The following is a 20,968-nucleotide window of genomic DNA, read 5'->3' on the forward strand; positions in this document are numbered from 1 at the left end:
AAAATATTTACAAATTGAAATGATTAAATTGTTATCTATTCAAAATTAACTAACTAACTAATAAAATTTCACCTAAAATTAAAAAAAAATCCCTCTTCAACTCTTTATAATCTCACATCTTACAGAATCCTTTAAATTTTATCTTGTTCATTATTATTTTGTTTACTAGAATCATTTTATGTTCTAATTCCATTACAAATACTCCAAAAAAAATTGAATAAAAAATAAAGAACTGAAGGCTTTAAGTGGAAGAAAATTGATTGGGGACTAAATTTGCACAAATTTAAAAATAAAGGGACTTAATTAACTAAAAAAATTAAACTAATTAACAAAATTGCATGTAACTCAAATTAGAGGAACAAAAAGTAAACTTAAGTCGATTAAATTTTATGTTAACATAATCAGTACTTTTAAGATACTAGTCAAGGAATAAAAAAGTTATTATAAAAAAATAATATATATCTATCGTAATTATTAATAAACTTTTTTAGATTTTATTATGTAACCGAATTAAGACCCAAATTTTATTTCCTAATGTGGAGTGTCTAAATTAGGACAACTTATGGCACTTAAATTAATTTGGAAGAGAGACGACAGTTAAATATTGGAAGTACGATGATTGAGAGTCACTGTTTGGACAAAGTAGTGACATCATTTTCTGTATCAAAGATAATCTATCAGACATGCATCAGGCTCGTATATGTAACAACACAACTGAAGAAACCGAATACACAGGACCTGCTTCAACGCTCAACATCAAGCTCTGCGTTTTTCGCCCCTCAACATTATTACTTTTTGTCCATTCGTATACGAAAGGATTAAACACTGAATTGATGTTTGGTCAAGTTGACATTAAAACCCAGATTAATTTTTATTAATTAATCGTTTGTTTAAATATCTAAAAGTTTTCAACATATTCATAGTGTATATATAATTTTCACGTCTTACTGTAATGGTACAAAATTATTTTCTTTTATTGATAATGGTTTTCTATTATCATAAAATTAACTGAAAATTTATTAAAAAAATCAATTTAGGGACTTGTTTGGTTCCAGAAAATCATTTTTTTTTCTGTTTTTGAATATTTACATAGGAAACATTAAAAATATTTTTACAGCTTTCTATTTAAATCTTTAAAAATAAAATGAAAACAAGGTAATAATTTTGTAAATAAAAGTAACAACAGAAAAAATTATATATATATATATATATATATATATATATATAAAAGGTTTCCAAAATCGAAACAAGCCCCAAATTTGTAACCATAATTATCAATTGATGGAGCTTTTATTTTTTCAGCATATTAAAAGTTAAAACACTTCCAACTCTATTTTGTAATCATAATTTCTGTTTGGTTCAGCTTTTTTTTTTTTTTTTTTTTTCATCACGCTCACATATTATGCTTTGAAGCTTCATATTTGATTTTTAATAGCCGAAAAAAGTAGTTACTATGGGAAGGGGTGGAGGAAGGATAACAGCAATTTTCAGTCATCAATGAGCCTTCGAAAAGTCCAAAAATGATGTCATTTTCATCAGTTGCTTTGAGCTTTTGACAGAGACCGCAAACTATTAACCCATTCTGTGATCATAATTGAGATGTGGTCACTTTGTGTTGTGTCCTTTAAATATTTTGGCAGCTATAAGATGCACATAAAGCTGAATTTAAATGTATTCACTTTCCTGTGCTGATTTGGAGATTGATAAAATGAGTTGGTTAAGGACTATGTCGTTGCTCAGTGGGCCTATGGTCCAATCTTTATATGGGTCTTCTTATCTCTTTACGGCGCAAAGCAACAAGAGAAGAAACTGGGCAAATGCAATTTCTTGTTTAGTACTGCGATCACTCAGACACTTCTCCAATATTATAGTGCCTTAAGTACGTACCCATGATTAGTAGATAATCCTTTTAAATTGCCCTTATTCCTCACAGATTTTATTTCACTTATTTGGTCCCTTATATTAATTTATGAATAGTGATGATACATTAGATCCCATTTCAATTTGTATATTTTTTCTAAAATTATTATTAGTGCCCATAATAATCGACTAAAACGATTGTGCAATATATAAAATCAAAACACTTTCGTTGACTCGTAAAGATTAGTTGTTGTCATTAATTTCTTAATTTAGACCAGCAATGAAAATTAATTGAATTACTTGTAAGTTATTTGATATTGATTTATTGTATCTCATTCAAGCTTTCTTGAGAGGTTAAATTAACAAGTTCAAACTTATAATATTTAAACGAAAAAAGTTCAAATTTTGTATAGACTTGACATTCATAACATAGATAGTTCATAGAACAATAATTTTGTTTAACATCTTATGCACACTCCTAATGTCAATTTTTAAATGGACTATAAATCATCTTTAAAAATTATCATCAAAGATTTCCTCCAATCTTACAACCTTTATGAATACAAAATTACATTTTATTTAAGGAAAACTCAATAAAGAAAAAACAATAAAACCAAAAATAAGTTAACATATCAAGCCAAAACTTCCACAAAAAAAAACACTATTTTCAGACAAACTAGAACGTTAAATAGACAGAAGACAGCATTGGACGATAGCCACCTGCGTAGGTCATCCAGTAATAAATTTCAGGTACGGAAATGTGTTAAGTGGATAAATAGCCAAAAGAAAAAATAGATGTGGTAAAATTTTGCTAAGGCATCCTAGTTTGTTCATACAAGGTTATCCTAATTAATTTAAAAACAATGAATCGATAAGCATACATAATACTACAAAGAAGAATTGAACGTTACCATAGATAAGATTTTAAAAGCAAAATAATACGAGTAATACGTGAGTCACTGAACACACATAAATGCAACTTGAAGTTCGCCAAAATATGATTGAAGATGAAGTCCCTATCTACGTATGGAAGATTTGGGTTTGCGCACCAAGCAAGTAAACTACTGTTCTTTGTCATTTCTAGCCACTGGCTGCTGCGCTTTGTTCTTAGGTTTTGCAGGGGCGATCTTGGCTGGGTTTGAACGCTCTGACTGTGAGAATTGAATCAAGATGTGCATGAGTGCAGTAACAACTGCCAAACCAAAAGCAGAAAATGCAACACCCTTCCAGGAAGACAGCAGCGCCGACCGTTGTAGGAACTTTACAGACCCCGTAACAACCAGGCATGCCCAAGATATAACTACCTGCTCCCAACATGAAATTCTTGGCTCTTTAGGAAACATGCATAGGCAAATGGATATATTTGATTGATAAATAAGAATGTAAAAGGACAAGACATGTTGAGAAAGTATCTCACCAGAAGAGATTTTATTGGTCTCCCAGTATCCTGCAGCTCTTGATCACTGAAAGTATCCTCAGCTATATGCTTGTCTAACAAAGCATCCTAGTGTGCCAAGGGGTAAAATTGAAAACAACATGAGTGATATTGTTGAACAATCAAAGCACAAGGTACAGAGAAAATCAACAGTAAGAAAAATATTGTGCATAGTTTTTCAAAATCTACCATTGATCATCGTTCTGCATAAAAAACAAACAATTATACCAGAATTACCTGTATAAAAGAGCAAAAAGTAAAACAGCAAAATAGTTCAGTCAACAAGCACCTTGGCCACAAATATATCTCGACACCATTGAGCGACAGCGTCATCTGTTTCTGGCAATTCCTTCATTAAATGCCGCTTGATATGAACTTGAACCTGTGGAATGATTACGGATACTCTTTGATGAAATTGACCAAATCAAAGCAAATACTAAACATAATAGAGCCATCCAATCCCTTCAGCATCAACAAAATAGAAAACCCCAACTATAGCAAAAGCCCAACCTAGAAGAGCCATTAATCATTCAGCACCAAGTGTCTAAATAGAAAACTAAAATCTTCAAATGAACTGGTGTTCTTCAAACTTGTGCACTAGAGTGCCAAGCCATTTCTCTTTATATTTTCCTCAAGCAAAAGCACTGCCTCCAAAATCCTTAGAAACGCTGTGGCTTAACATGGAAATAAAAGAGAAAAACACATATTCCAAATTCTTCTGATGGAACTGGATCCGAAGAATATAAAAAATCTTATTGCAGAAACCACTCTGATCAATACCAGTTTGATAGAAAACAGTGATTCAGAATTTGATTGGCTTACCACTGAAGGCTGCCCCTTGAAGAGTCTTAGCATTGTAGGAGCAGGGGAACTCTTGGGGATAGCCACTGTTACATCATAAATGGCTGGAACAAATGAACGCATATGACTTACTGCAGAAACAAACCCCTGAAAGAAACAATAGAGCAAATATTAGAAAGTAAACCACATAAACAAACAATTAGACCACATATAGTGACAAGCATGCAGGCTATTATAGTCCAATTAGTCAGATTGAATGCATTACCTGTAAATTTTGAGGGGAAAAAAAGGCAAGCTAAAGTAAAGACTAAAATACAGAGCCTGAGGCAGGAGAATTTAATATAATGTGAACTTCCAGACCACCTAGTTATTAAACCATTTTAGTATATAACGAATTAAATTTTGCAAGATAAAAGTGAAAACTACAGCTACAGAGACAATAAAATACCTTTCAAACAGACAAAAGTCACAATACCAAATACAACACAAATAAAAACAAGGAAATGCAGCAAAGCTGCCCAACTGCTGTGCACATTAAAAATGGCAACTCCCTTTAAACCTAAAGAAAAGCATCAAAGAAAGGCTTTAAGACAATAAACACAATCCTGTCCAAAACAAGTTTAGTGGTGAATAAGGCACCCTTAAAGTTAATGATGTGAGCACAAGGCTCCATCCAAATCACCAAAGGAATGAAGAAATTACACGTTGCCACAAAACTTTAAGCATTCCTGTTCTTTCCAAGGCCTCAGTCAGAGTGATCCAGGACACAAACATCAAGAAATCCTAAGTTTAAAGATCATGCTATCTCATTCTGGTTCACATAAGATGAAATGGCATGCTGTAATCTTCTGAATATCTTACTCGATCACAATAACTAAGGGATCTTAAATTATAAAAGTTTTAGGTATACTTTCTATATTTTCAGTCCTAGAAGTATTTAATAACTTTTTATCTCCACAATTTTTATTGTTTAGGCTTGTTTTCAAGTTACTTAACTGTTACTGGAACTTTATTCATGTCCAAGTTTCTCTTATGGCTTTAGTAATTAGTAGCAAAAATAGAATTACATTTCTAATTGATGCAGCATAAGTTATATGAGGCCTATCAAACAATTTTAAATATGTAGAAGACTTTGTTTTGGGGTAAATAACTAACTAATGGGACTCAAAAACAGAAATTCAGATTGTTACATCAAAGGTGAATATATATATATATACATATATATATATATGTTTGGATAAAAACTCTGAACTGTACTCTTTTCCATGGTCATAATACTTTCTGTAAGAAACAACGTAAATAGGGTAATTTTGGTGTAACTGTAATTCCTTGTACTAATGAGTACTAATGAATAATATCCTCTGCTCAGTAACTGACACACTGAATCCATCATATGTCCCTTAGGTTCTTTTTCCCTCTCAACACTTCCTTTTTGACAGATCATCAGACAGAATAAATTCCATCATTCTTGTTTGTGTGATGCACTCAAACCCTAGATTAGTTCTAGAAATTTGTAAGTTTATAATAGCTACTAACGCCAAATAATTATGCCAGATAGCCAAGCCTTAGCACAGCATAGCTTCCAATCTATGGAAGGAAAAGCAAGGGAAGGATGAAGGCAAATAAAAAAATAAGACAATATTTATACTTCACCTTAGTTCTAGGAATCAAAACATTTCTAGGAACAGGCAATCCAGTGGAAGTTGCATATTCCTGAGCAGCTAGTAGTTTGGCCTGTGTAAAGCGTGTTCCTTCTACGAAGAGAGCCAACCAAAAGGGAAGAGGGAAATCACTCAGCCGTTTAAGGCCTGACTGCAGATATGATAACATTCAAATGAGATTCCTAAATGAAATCAAACAGTTTATGTACTGAGACAGTTTATAGCTATATGTATTGTTGCACAAAGTAAAAACTAAGAAGACATCAATCCGAGTCATTCGACAAACACACGCATGTATGTCATATCTTATGAGCATTAAACATATAAATATTATATTTTAGTAAGCTACCTTTAAAGTGATTTCATCTTTGGCCCAAATTCTCTCCAGAAAAAGATACTCAGAAAACCACATTGACCAGCCAATGACCTGCATACGTAGAACTTAGCATATATCCCAATTTCATGGTAAATAATTGAGATATCACAAGTACAAAATCATACTTGTAATTGTAAGTATAAGCCAAAATTATTCCTAGTTTATTAAAAAGAATAAGTATTTATAACTTCCAAGAAGGTAAACTGTACCCAGTACTTCACTAGATTCAAAATAATCTAACTGGGAAATCCTAACATGAATGTATACTTGAGTGCTTATAATCACTGTTTTGAAAAGATGAGGGAAAATAAAACCTATAAAAGAGAATTAGGTGTTACTGTTTCCATAATTAAGATCCTCTAAGGTGCATGGTGCACCCTTTAGGTGATTTCTTCGTAATGACAATAATTTCATTTCGGAAGTAACAGTAACAGTGAAGCATATACCGGCAGAAACTTGGATGATTTCTTCATCACAGCTAAAGTGCTGCCAAGGCAACCTGAACGCTGTTGAATAATGTTAAATAACCAATCAGCAGTTGAAGCAAAAACCATATAAATGTCACAAAAATACTAATTAGCAAATCAAAGAGTACCATGTTTTGTTATAGTGACTACTTATACAATAGCACACCCATAAGTAACCCTTAAATACGTGTCCTTTTTTCTAGTATGATAATAACAAATAACTCAAACTATTGAAGCAAATAAACTACTTGTGCTGATAAACATGTGAATTTGTGTTGATTTGCTTGCATTGAAGATGTGGACAAGGTCATACCAAATAAGACAATCACCTGAGATAAAACCCATCCAACAAGCCAATCAATATCACTTCTGTGATTGCTTATCACAAGTGCATGCTCTTTACCTGAAAATGAAATACAGAATCAAATGATTAATAGATTATATCCTTTTCCTTTCCAGAAGATAAGCTTACATGCACAACAAAAAATAAGGAATGGGGGAGTAAATGTAACTAGTGCTAAATGCATAGGCTAACAAAAGACTTACCCATCAAACGAAAGGTTTCATGATCGGTGAATACTTGGACCTACAGCCAGAAAGTTACAAATGAAAGATTTAATTAAATGCAACAGAATAAACTATTAATTTCAGTTCATAAATTATGATTTTCAGATAACCAATTTCCTTTTTTTTTCTTTTCTACAATATCCAATGGCCTAATCTTTCTAACTGCTCATGAATTGTGATACAAAGTTAGGGAAAGGCATTATCTGCTTCAAATAAAATTTAACGTAAGTCAAGAAAATTCTAACCAGGCAAAGCTTTCATTTCACAAGAAAAAGTTTTGCCTTGGAATCACAAACCTCAGAGACTTTTGTTTTAAATTAAAAAGCTTTATTTAAAAATATAGAAGAAGGAAAATATATCCAGTCTCTCTCTAAGCCTCTACCTCTTCCATAGTTTATCTTCCTTTTCAGCTAGATGGTAGAATAGGGAAAAGGTTTCATCAAGAAAGGAGGAAAATATTAGAATAAGAATAAGGAAGAAAGCAAATCCTCCTAATTCACTCCAATCATATGGATTATAATGCTGTACATAGCATCATATCACGACTCACCATAGCATCTCCCATAACTTTTGATAGCCAAAGTCCTAATGATCCTAGAGGTTCAATGCACAAAACCCACTACTGATCAAATGAACAAAACATCTGATACCAAAACCATTCCAAGCCCATGAACAACCTAAGAAATAACCAAATAGGCAACTATGCACAAAAACTCCAAAATTTCTTATTCTAGCTATTGCTGCTGAAAGAATCAATGAAAGGTGGTAATTCTCTTGGCTAAATTACACTCCTTGAGTAACATAAATGCTGGCTAGTATAGCTTGATTGAATTGGAAGTCTATTCAAGTCAAACATTTTTGTTTAAATTTAAAACAAGTAACTCTATGAAACAGCTTTTTTTAGAGCTTTTTTATTCAGAAGCTGCTATTTTTAGCTTTTTAGAAAAACACTAAAACAGCTTTCTTTGAGAGATTTGAAAAAAAAAAAAAAAAAAAGCACTTCCATGGAAATTATAAAACATTCTCATTAAAAAGTTTTTTCTTTCCTTTAGAAGAAGCACAAATAAATGAGCCCTAATTTTGAAACTTGATTATTTTTAGTTCTGCATAATAGAAACAATGGATGCAGGTTTATTTCCCACCAAAACAACCTTCACTCATAATGCAACATTATAAAGCTCATAACATATTGTTCGTTAAGTCATGTGCACAAGGTAGCCAGTTCAATTTTATCAGACCACCCTTCCAAGGAGATGGCAATGATGATCAGGCCCAACAGCCGTTTAATTCTTATATGTCTTTAAGGAAGAAATGCAATATAAGAATAATATAGAGACCCATACTTATCAATCTAGGATAGTGGTGCTATAGCAGGATAGCCGCTATTTAGAATTTTTATACACAAATTAAGTCCTTTATATTACATATAAATGCATCAAAAATAAAAAAAACTTAAAATTCATGATTTATTCATAATTTAAAATAAGAGTCATAGGTCTTAAGCTAAACATACAAGTAAATAACAATAAAAGTAAAAAAGAAAAAAAAATATTTCTGGTCGCAGTGTGGGTAGTTGGTAGATAAAAGCATGGTAAACTACACCCAACTAGGAATTTTAAATTCTAAAAAGGGGAATAGAAATATCAATGTTACCCCTAAAAATTATCCCCCAAAACAATGCTTTTTTGAGAGAAAATGAGTTATTTGAAATTTTTTTCTCTAGCATTGCTGTGACTGCTATTTTGGCCGCTGTTGTGGCCGTTACGACCACTATTTGAAAAACGTTCTGCTATTTGAAAACGTTCCACCATTCAAGTTTTATAGCAGACAGTGGCCACTCCGCTATAGTGCTGCTATAGCTCACTATTGATAACTATGTAGAGACCCAATTCCATACCTTCCAGAATATCACGTAGACAAGCAAATGTTCAGCAAACTACCCACTGAATCACTGATGGATAATTAACTAATTTGAAGACAACAAGTGGTGCCCAAAAGAAAATAAAGAAAATTTTTTGAAGAAACTTGGAACTGGTTAAACACCTTCACTCCTGCCCACCAATCAATAAGCCATACAAGTTCCAGCCACAACAGTTCCGCTACTACCCGGTTGATCCGTCTGTACAAATTCTTTGACAGTGGCCTTACAAGAACATAGCATATTGCCTGAGACAAGAAATCAAGAGGTCAAGCAAATTAATTGAAGCAATACAAGATCTTTCTTAATTTTTTTACCAATTGCTTCACATTTCATTTGCACCTAATTTGACAAAACCAAAAATATACAAAACTTATTTTGAAAACTTAATTTGCAATGATGACGAACAAATCAACAAAAAACTTCAGAAACACTTCTTTCACTCTATAAGTAAACCAGTAGAAAATTCCTTCTTGTTAAGCCAAAAGTAAATACCATAAATGAACAAAAAGTTCATATATACTTAAAGCAAATGTCTCTCAGGTAAATGATAGTGGGAACTCCCTTTTGATTTTATTTTTTTTAGGGTACCAACATCAAACTTTTCCCATTAAGTCATCAAAAGTTCCCTTCGCATTCAGTAAACATCATCATCCAAACTAACTAAGCAGTAAACAAGTATTATTCAGTCACGCCAAAATAAAATTCAAAAGCATACCATTTCACATAAAATTCAATTTTTGGCAACTTTCATACGAAATTCCAGCGCGGCGAATCAGAAACGCAACATGAAGTTGGTTTAGGTTTGAAAGGCATGGCCCAGATTTGAATCATTATAAAGTTCATATATAACGGTTTCCCCTATTTGAAGCAGCTAAAGAAAAGCACACAGCACTTCTTCATAATAGCTTTCTCCGATGGGAGAGTGAAAGGGGGAAAAGAAAAGAGGGTACCTGAATGAGATTAACGACGAGGCCAGAGGCGAAGAAGAGCAGGCCCAATGGGACCACGACAGCTGCTGCTGCAATAGCCATGCCCAGGCCCACTCTCTCTTCCTTTCCCAGACACACAGAAGAAGAGAACAAAGGAATGGGTTGGATTGAATTGAATGGATGAGAAGAATGATTCAGATTTGATTTGAGGAAAGTGTTGAATCCAATCGAACCCAAACTTCGTTAACAGAGCCTCCAACAACGCAACCACACGCAGTGCCACTTGCCACCAATTTATTACTAACTGCTTAATTTTCCTTCCTTCCTTCACCTCTGTTCTCTGACCTGCACTGCATCACTTTTCTCTTCTTTTCTTTCTCCTCAATAAATACACGTAAACATGGTAATTAGGAAAATATGCAAAAATATATCATAAAGTTCCTTTTTCTCTTAATGCATAATTAGAGTATTCTTAACAAATGTCTTTTTTACATATTCATCAATCATCATGCAAGCTAATAATTAATGATTATAGCATGATAATTAGTATTATATTGAATGTTGGGTAATACTTAATTATGTTTAAGAACATTTAGTTTTTTATAAAAATATTATCACACCAATTTTAAAATTGAGTTTAACTATTTAAAAATCATGTTTTAATGAAAATACATAGATTAAATCAATTTATTAGTTTTTATAATTTTTTAAAAAATTTATTTAGTCTTCATAATTTAAAAGCTTTTAATTAAGTTGTTATAATTGTAAACATTTTAATTATTGAATGATATTTTAATATCGAATTGGTTTTAGCATATTTACATTTCACATGCTAATAAAAATAAGTTTTAAACAAATTTTTTTTATCTTTTCCTGATTTATTATAATAAATTATTTATATAAAGTTGACATAAAAAATTGAATTCACTATAGAATAAGTTAATCTCTAAATTTGTTTTTTATATATAAATAAATTTTAAAAGTCTCCAAAATCTTAGGAATAATTTAAATTTCTTTAATTGATCATATTTTAATTTTTGCATAATCAATATATGAATAAAATATAGTTTGAAAAATATATCTTTAATTTAGTGTTGAATTATTTATCACCACGTAATGATAAGATTTTAAAATTTAAAGATAAAATTTTATAAAAAAATATTTTAAAAAATAAGTTAAAAAATGTTTAAAAATCATATTATTTATATTAAACATTGTTAAAAATATAATTAAAATAATAAAAAATTAATTAAATTTTTTAAATTATGAGAACTTAATTAAAAATGTAAAAAAGTATAAAATTAACAGATTAATTTAACTAAAGATATAATTAAATATTTATAAAAATAAAAATATATTATTTAAATTAACTATTCATTCATTTTAACGCGTATCTTAAAGCTATTAAGACTACATGAAATATAATTAATAAATCATTTATTTGTTAAAAATTACAGTAAAAATATATTATAACACAGTAAAAAAATACATTAGTGAATAAAACTTTGCCCATATTATTAAATATTAATAAATATTTTCTTATTAAAAAAGTACGGTAAAAGTTCTGATGATATATGCACCGCCCCGGTTACTCATTGGCATGCTACATGTCCGCTTCCAATGTTTAAATTCAATACTATCTTAATTTTAATCTTTTTTTGGCTAAATTAAGTTGAAACTTTTTGTTGAATATGTTGCATTATTTGATATTTTTTAAAATATTATTTTTTAAAGTATTTTTTTAGAACACGCATATTTTTAAAAGAAACTGCTTGTTGAATACACACAAAAACTTTACTTTTTGGATGTATTTATTTTTAAAACAGTTTTATTAATTACTGTGTTAAAATAATAGTTAGGTATTAATTGATAAAAAAAATTATTGTAAAATAAGACTTAATATATAGATGTGTTGATAGCATCTGTAATCTATGCATTAAAGATGAGACAAAACAATCTCTTCACAAGTCGATAGTATGTAATTGTGGTCTTTAGCTGTTTGATAATAATCATGTTCCTCGTCCATTTCTATGTGTTGAAAGAGTTTAATTAACTATGAGTGTTTATACCTTTAAGTATGCTATAATAATTAATTGAATTATGTGCTTTTTTCTTTTAAATCAATTTTCACAAATTTTTAATTTAATCTTTATCTTATAGTTAAATCTCAAAATATTTATACATTACATAGTGGTAACAATTATAATACCGATACATGTGCTTTAAAATTATGTTAGGATTCATCATGGTTGTATTTAAACTGATGATTATTTAAATGTGAAATATTAGTAATGTACTTTTTGAATGTTTTCTTCAATCTAATTTTATAATCAATTTATATTTAAAAAGTTTAAACACTTTTTTGTAAATTGATTTTTTTTTAAGTTAAACAATCGTGAAAAAAAAAATTGTTAAAAGATATGTTTGTAAGAATGTGTTGTGAAAAAATTCTCTTATCTATTTTGTTAATCTACAACCATTATTTCATACGCTAATAATTATTATTTTTATTTTTAAAATTAATAAAAAAACTAAAGCCAAGGAGAATATTAGCAAGACTAATATACTCTCTAACATATTTTTTAATATATTTTAATTATTAGTTAAAATTTATTCAATTTTACAAAAATATAAGAATGTGTGAAAAAAAAATATGTAGTTAACTTTTTTCTCAAGGCTAAACAAGTGCATTAAAATTTAAAGTAAAAGATTATGCTTGACATCTAATAATGTGAATAATTATTTTTTTAAAATTCACCTCAATATATTACAAAAGGTTATTATTTTTTACATCAAATAATATTTTTATAAGACACGTAATTTTATCATTAATTTTTTTAATATTTTAATGAACTCTCAAATGAATTGTTTATATGATTTTTTTATTTTTTTTTTAAAGAATACCAACTACTTACACCCTTAATAAAATACTTTAATTTTTACGTTGAAATATTTCCCTTTTACCAAATCTAAAAATCAATTAAGCATAAAATATATATTTATTATTAATTTTTTAAAAGTGATTTAATATCTTAATACACAAAAATTATTTATCAATTCTTATGTTATAATTAAATATTATTTTTATTTTTAAACATAAAGATGTTTGTTGTAGTATTCTCATAATTTTTATTAATAACACATTATTTCATTATCACATGGTACTTAATATGTTATTTTCAATAATTTTTTAATTTTTTAATTTACGGTTTCATTTCTCCTTTATTTTTTTGTTTACAAGGGAAATTAAAAAAAAAAAAAACTAGCTCCTAAATTCGACTATACCAACAATAGTATAAAATAAAAGCCTATTGGTTGGAGGAGGACACTGTACTATAAGTTTCTAATCAACAGAAAATATCAATCTAACTAGGAAGTCATTTAACATTTTCCTTTCAAATATTAACTTTAATTGTTCTCATTTTTTAATTTCTTTTTACTCCAAGTACAATATACATTATTTATTTAACTTAATTGTACATATTTTTACAAATTTAAAATATATATTGTTTTTATATTTTCAAAATTATTTAAATTATAAATTTCCGTATAAATATGAGAAATGTTTGTTCAGCTAACGGTTAAAAGTTACGGGGTGTTTGCACCATCGATTATTTAATAGCATTACCTAAAATTAGTGGCAAGTAAATTCGTTCAACCAACCATTGTGCCGGGAACAATTCCACCAGTGTTGACCAAATTTGATACATCTACGTTTTTCAATATGTGCTTAACACGTGTAACAAAATATTCTAAATAATTTGTTTATTAAAATTTTAATATACTAAATATATTAAATAATATTTTTATTAAAAAATATTATTTATTAATTTTAGATTTTATTAACGATTGAATTTAAATATTTAAAGACAATGCTTTCTTTTATTTAAAATAAAAGTCACTTTAGCAAATTATTTTTTTAAAATAATAATCCCCGTACAGCTTAAATTAAGACTTAATTAAATTTTAAATTAAATTTTATCCTTAAATAATTATTATATAGAGAGAAACTAAAGCAATAGATTAAAATGAGAGAAATTATACCAATAGTATACTAGAAAGTTATATGTTTTTTTATGTCAAAAAATTATTAAATATATTTTTTAATCTGTATGTCATAAGTTTAAATAACTGTTATTTTGAACTGAAAGGAGTAAAATTTATTAGAAATTAATTATTACCATATTAAAGATAAATAAAAAGTATAATAAATAGTTGTTTTTTTAATAATTTTGTGAGTTTTTTTAATATATATATATAACATAAGAAATTAATATTAAATAATAATTTTTATTAAAAAATTTAGTATTTAATAGTATTAATATATAAAATTTTGTAATTTTAAACAAATATTATGCATGCAATGTTACACTTTTAAAACTATATAAATTGTTAAATATGTGGTGATACATGTTATTTTAACTTAATTTGTTATATTAAGTTTAAGTTCATAGTGAATATAATTATATTAAATATTTGAATAGAAATTTTTAATTTTTAACATAAATTTTATTATTATTGATTGTTTATAAACAATCTTTAAATAAACTTAAACACTAAAATTTATATTTTGTTGAATAATTTTAACCACCCGTTACAAAAAAACAAAAAAGCTACTGATATAATTAAGCAGAGAACATCGTTCACCTTATGATTGAAGTTTCTCATATTTATATTTTAACATAATTGATTATAAAAAAATAATATTAAAAAATGAATTTACAAGTCTAGATGTTCTTTTAAGATTACATTTCTAAATATATCGTGAACGAAAATAGTTACCGTTCACGCATTGTTCTTATTAACACTATTTCTATTTTCTATTAAGTTAAATTTTTAATAACTGAAATTTTTTTAAAAAATTATAGAATACTAAAAAATATAAGTTATTTTCCATTATTTTTATTTTTATTTCACTTTTTCTTAATTTTTTTTTTCTTTTAGTTATGGTTCCTTTATTTTCAAAAGTAAAAAAATGTAGAAAAATATTTGGATAAATTAAAACAAAAGAAACTATTAAAATGTATAGACTAAAAATATATTTTATATGTTTATTTTATCTTTATTTAACCTTTTATCCAGTGATGAGTCTATTGTCACACTAAAATTTTTATTATCACTTTTTTAAATATTTTGTACATATAATACTTTATTTGTTGGTTAATTAAATTAATAATAATATTTAAACAGGGCAAATCTTAAATGAGTGACAATAATATTAAAAGAGATACATTCCCCTGTGCAAACATGTCCTAAGGTACATCAATTGTTCTTTTATGTCACTGCCAATTATTCAAGATTAATTGAATAAAAGAACAATACTATTGTTGTTAAATTATGCTAAGTGGTTGCTAGCCATTTTAATGCTATTCCTATTCATCTTGCATAAATGAATGCACACTTTAATTAGGTAAATAATTATGAGTTTGTTTTTATTTAATTTGGTTGGCCAACCAAATATTTTAACCAAATATTTTTAAGAACTTCCCTTGCAGGTGAGCGTTCGGAAAGTGTGTCAGTGAAGTATATATAGGAAGTAAATGCCAACATCCAACGACCCTTTTGTTTATGTATTGATGGATGGAACCTCCTTAGACTTGTCATCTCTCTCTTTTAGATTCAGTTCAAACTATAAACAAAAATGGTGCTATTTGCAAGACGAAGCTTAACTTTGATGCCCTTGTGACATTAAAAATAAAATATTGCAGGAATATTATTTTATTATAGATAACATGCTATTAGTATTAACTAATTAATTAGCTTATTACGCATAAAATAATTTATTAATCAATTGAGATTTATTAATTTTAAATATTTTTATTTAAAATAAAAAAATTATCTCTAGATAGTTTGCTCTTTTCATATTCCAGTTCCCCCAGCAAAGTCTATCCCTAATCAGACCGGCTCAATTTCTCTAACAAGAAACGCTAAGTTACGAATTGTAAAATTAGTTTTTTTTTCCCCTTACCAATATCACATTTTTTTTTTTTTGAGTACTAAACCATTTTTAATATAAAATTCTCGTTATATGTTTTTATTAAGACTTTTAAATAAATTAATCGTAATACCTACTGAAGTTGTTCTATTGGATCGAGTCCAAGTTGGGCTTATTGATTAATATTACTTGGGTCTCAGCCCAATCTGGTTGTGTTCGATGAAACGAGAATAACAGATTTTGGGGGAAAAAAGACAAAAGATTAAAAATGAAAGGAACAGGACAGAACATGAAGATTGGAAGAGGGTTCAAAGTTCCCAACGGTCGAAATTGTTTTAAACATCCTATGCGAATGTGATGCTCCAAACGTTACAGAATCCAAAGTCCTAGTTAACTACACTATACAAACCACGCCTTTTCTTCATTCCAATTCTAAGCTTTCCTTCGCACACATTCCTGACGCAGAACAACACCTCCTGGGACCTTCACATTCCCACCAAATTTTCACTGTCTCTTTTTTACCTCTCTATTTTGCATTTCCAACTCATTTCTAATCCTCTTTTTTTGCCTTAAACTTTCAGATTCTTTACTCAAATGGAACCCGAAAACATTGACTGGGACAGCATCGATTCTACGTTCGATCAAGACGACGCGTACGAGAACTTTGCTGCGCCTAAATGGGTTGATCTCACTGCTTCGGATGAACCTCTTGTTGATGATGAAGCCTGGTTCTGCACTCACGGTGAGGCCTTCTACAAGGGTCCAAATGGCATTTCCCTTCTGGGTTTGGTTTTCTATGTTGATGAGTTTCGATCTATTCCACTTGCAGATTGCAAGCATCCAAAAACTGCCGAAGATTTTCTTAAACCCACGACCACAAGCAACTCCAAGGTTACATTTTATCAGGTTCTTGTGAAAATAATTAAATATCTTAGTTTGTAACTTTTTTTATATTAAATATTTCCTCTTCACTTTATCATGCAGGCCAAGCTATTAAGACTTGTAACAATTTCTGAAATTCTTCCCTTTAGAGACAGAAATCGAAGGTACGTTCCAAAAGAAGAAAAATTGAAAAAAGAAAAAATAGACATGGTTATGCTTAGAATGGTTTCGGTGTACTCAGGGAAAATTCTTCAGCTGTGGAAAGTTCCTATGCCAAGTCTAGTGAGAAATTCAGAAGACCCAGTTTTTCAGGGAACTTTCATGAAGACAACGAGAATAAAGATCCAAATTTTTCAGCTCCAAATCAAAATTTTAAGACAAACAAGCCAAAGAAGAAGCCATTGATGAGGCCAAACAAGGACAATGCAAAACAGTTGAATGGTCAAACGGAGTGTTCTGTGAAAAGTCATGGAAAATCTAAGCTGAGGAGTACTTTCTCGGCACAAAATTTGTTGGGTGGGAGAGAAATTTTGAGTCAAATAAGTGGGTTCTACTCAGAATTGAAGAGGCTTGCAAGGAAGGGTTCTAAGAAAGGGACAAATGAGAAAGTTCAAAGTTCAAGTGTGGTGTCAGAAGAAGTGGAGAAGAAAAGGGTACCTCTGCTTGTGGTCAAGGACAACCATGAATAACGAAGTTTAGTGTGTTCCATTCCGTTAATATGGATTCTCATAGCTGATATTGTGCCATAATCATATATTTCAATTGATTTTTCAGACTTTATAAAAAAATAACAAAAAAATTCATGTCTAGACAAGAACAACGAGGACATGATTTATGATTATGACAAGAAAATATGTAATTTGTTCAATTTGTCTTCTAACTTTTGCTCTTGTTTCGAGAGAGATTTTCTATCTGAACGGTGAGATCTAGGAAGTTGGAACTACGGTTTTTTCCCCCTTAAAATAAGGTCTTGTTTGTCTAAAAAATTTAAATTTATTCTTTTAACTGTTTTAAAAGAGTTTATAAAAATCACTAGATAGAAATAAAAAATAAAAAATAGAAAAATTACAAAGTTTTGGAGAGTGGTGCTACTTAGTACAAAGAATAAAGTGCAGAATTGACACGAATAAGTTTCATGGAATTTTGTTGATTAAATATTAAGTAAATAAACATTTACTTAACCGAAATAATGAGATCGTGTTGTTTTTTTTTTTTTTTTTTGTGCCAGACCCTACTTTCCGAATATTATATTAATTGAATGTTAATGCAAATGTATTTAAAACGTTAGTTAAGTAGAAACAGTTTGGTGTTACAAATATTAGACATTATACGGTATATAAATTAAAAATCTTGAATAATAACAAAGATGTTAATATTTAAAAAACATATATCCGGTATGATCATTTGGTAAAAACTGAATATTCTTTATAATGGCCACATACAAATACAAAATGAAAGTTGGAAAGACCTCCATTTATAAGCCTCACTAGTAACAAATAACAGACAAAACACCACCACACTAAAATTACCCTTTTTCACTGCAATAGAAATCAGATACCAGATTGCGACAAACAAGCTCGGAATACAGATTATCCCTAGCATGGATTAGAGACCTTTTTTTCTCTTTTGATTAAGGAACTTGTATTTTCAACTCTTTCTTGAACAAAAGTTCATTTGAAATTCATTGTTCAACACTTAATGGTTGATAGTTTCATTTGTTTATTATGCATAACATAACTATTAAAACACATGATAATTCATATTTGGTTGAATTCATTTTATTTTTTTTAAATTAAATGGAATCAAATATATATTTCAAAAACTAGATTAAGCCATTTTTTAAAAATACCCTCCCTAAAAAAAATAATTTTCAAACACATGGACCATCCTACCATAGAAACGAAAACACTTGTTTTCTTTCTTTTTAATTTTAGAAAAGAAAATCACAAATTTCATTTCCTTGTTTACTTCTTGTTCCCTTTATACCATTGACATTACGAATTTTTGTTTAGGGGCGATAAAGAGGTGTAACAATATTTTAATCGTGACTGTATATTCCCTTTTTAATTTTTAATGTAAAAGAAAGGATAAGAATGTGACCCGTCAAAAATCCAGCTTAGAGAGGATAACGACTCTTTGATAGTGTTAAAAGTCCATTAAAGAGGTTTTGTAATTTATTGTATGTTAATGGAGGGTTATTAATAGATATTAATAATTGTCATTATCTCTCCTACTCATACTATTGTCCTTTTGTGTATTAATCAAAATTAATCCCAACAGTTACAGACATTTTGTCTAATAATTAGTAATATTTTAATAATTTTTATAAATTCACAAACACACACTATATAAAATTGTTTTTTTTTATTATATTATTTTTTTATAATTTTAATTTAAATATTTTATTTTTTATCATTTTATATAAAATAATAATATGATACATTTTTTTATTATATTTTTTAATTGCTGAATAAAATTTCAAAACAAGAGACTTAGTTTAAACGATTGAAAAGTATAAAAATTAAACATAAACAATTAAAACTAAAATAATAAAATTATATTGTATATATGTTAAAATATAATATAGACTATGAAATATGATGTTTATTTTAAATTTAAAGTTGAATCACAAGACAATTACACGTGCATAATATTTTTTAAAGAGTCACACTATTCATATTTATTTATAATTTTTCTCACTACATTTCATGCAAATTTTGTTTAAGAGTTTTTTTAAACCCATATTCAGTATAATTTGATGAATAGCTTTGGTCTTGTAATTTATGTAATTTGATAAAGAAAAATATTATATTTTTCATGAATCTATATCTTAAAAAATTCAGTAAATAAGTAACAATATCATTGTTGAATTTATAACAAAATTCATTACAGGTGTTCTTATAATCAAATTGGTTTAAATATTATATTAAATTATATATATATATATATATTTTATTTTATTTTTTTCATTTTCTATCATAGGCTCTTATATTTTTCTTTCTTATCTTTCATAATTGTTTATTTCACACTTATATATATCAATTGGTAAATATTCATTTTCTTAATTTTCATTATTATATTCAATCATAAAATCATATCTTAATTTTTGATTGACATTGAATGAAAGAAATTTTATTATAACTTTTACTGTTTTCATCCAACCATGTACAGTAAATTATGGTATATTCTCTTGTGCTCGACCTAATTTCTTAGTTTTTTTTTATATTATTTAAAAAGTAACACATGTTGGTTCTGCTTCAAGGTAAAAAAACTTTCCCTTCTTTAATTTTAATTTGTTTTATTTTAAATATTATTCATTTATTTTTAAAGTTTTCCTAAATTTTAAATTATGAATCAAATACTACTGATTTTTCGTTATTAACATCAACATTATTTTAAATTTACTTAATACGGATAGCTTATTTATAGAAACTCATAATCATTTATAGAGAAATTGCCATTAACACACTTTCAATATATTATAAAATAATTAAATACCATTTTCATCATTAAAATTACCAAAGGACAACTATTGATTAATTTTATGACATGCTAGTCAAAAACTAAAGTTAAAATTTTTATTATAAAAAATATTTGTTCGAAATCAGGTTCTTATTTTTAAATGATGTTTTTTTAAAATTGTTTTTTATCAAGCTACATAAATTTTTAAATAATTGTTTTTTCTTCATAAACACTACTTCTTACATTAAATTTTATTTATTTTATTTAAAATGTTTATACAAATTATCGGTTTTTTTTTATTCATCTAAATCTATAGAGTAAAGGATATTACTTCATCCCTTATTGTTATGCTTTAGAGCTATATTTTATAACTAACATATTTTTTTAACTTTAATTCTTATAATTAAAATCAAATATTTAAAATAATATAATTATTATATTAAAACTATAAAAATATAACAATTGTTTTTAATTAATTATTACTATTATTTTTATATTTAAATTTATTTTTTAAAATTTTTAATATATTATAACATAATATTTTTATTATTATTTAATATTAATATTTTTTTATAAGTTTTAATTTAAACTTTCATCGACTCTTTATTTATTGAAACTAAGTTTAAAATAATAAATATTTTATAAAAACTTTTATAAAGTATAATATAACTA

General features: G+C 27.8%; 2 protein-coding genes across 2 annotated transcripts; one reads left to right on the forward strand and one right to left on the reverse strand.

Moving 5' to 3' along the window:
* Positions 1-2,359: 2,359 nt before the first annotated feature.
* Positions 2,360-10,403, reverse strand: LOC113863557 (1-acyl-sn-glycerol-3-phosphate acyltransferase 2-like). Its single transcript, XM_027497187.1, has 11 exons — positions 10,039-10,403; positions 9,211-9,333; positions 7,147-7,186; positions 6,930-7,003; positions 6,580-6,639; positions 6,107-6,184; positions 5,750-5,908; positions 4,118-4,243; positions 3,585-3,677; positions 3,278-3,364; positions 2,360-3,164 (listed from the first exon to the last, which is right to left on the reverse strand). The coding sequence occupies exons 1-11, from the start codon at positions 10,117-10,119 to the stop codon at positions 2,922-2,924; spliced, it is 1,164 nt and encodes a 387-aa protein (XP_027352988.1). The 5' UTR covers positions 10,120-10,403; the 3' UTR covers positions 2,360-2,921.
* Positions 10,404-16,546: 6,143 nt separating this feature from the next.
* On the forward strand, positions 16,547-17,523 carry LOC113862155. Its single transcript, XM_027495285.1, has 4 exons — positions 16,547-16,694; positions 16,782-16,843; positions 16,937-16,998; positions 17,076-17,523. Exons 1-4 carry the CDS (start codon positions 16,547-16,549, stop codon positions 17,521-17,523), a joined length of 720 nt encoding a protein of 239 aa, XP_027351086.1.
* Positions 17,524-20,968: the final 3,445 nt, after the last annotated feature.

The sequence above is a fragment of the Abrus precatorius genome, unplaced genomic scaffold (assembly GCF_003935025.1).
Source record: "Abrus precatorius isolate BTA unplaced genomic scaffold, Abrus_2018 Scaffold3, whole genome shotgun sequence".
NCBI lineage: Eukaryota > Viridiplantae > Streptophyta > Magnoliopsida > Fabales > Fabaceae > Abrus > Abrus precatorius.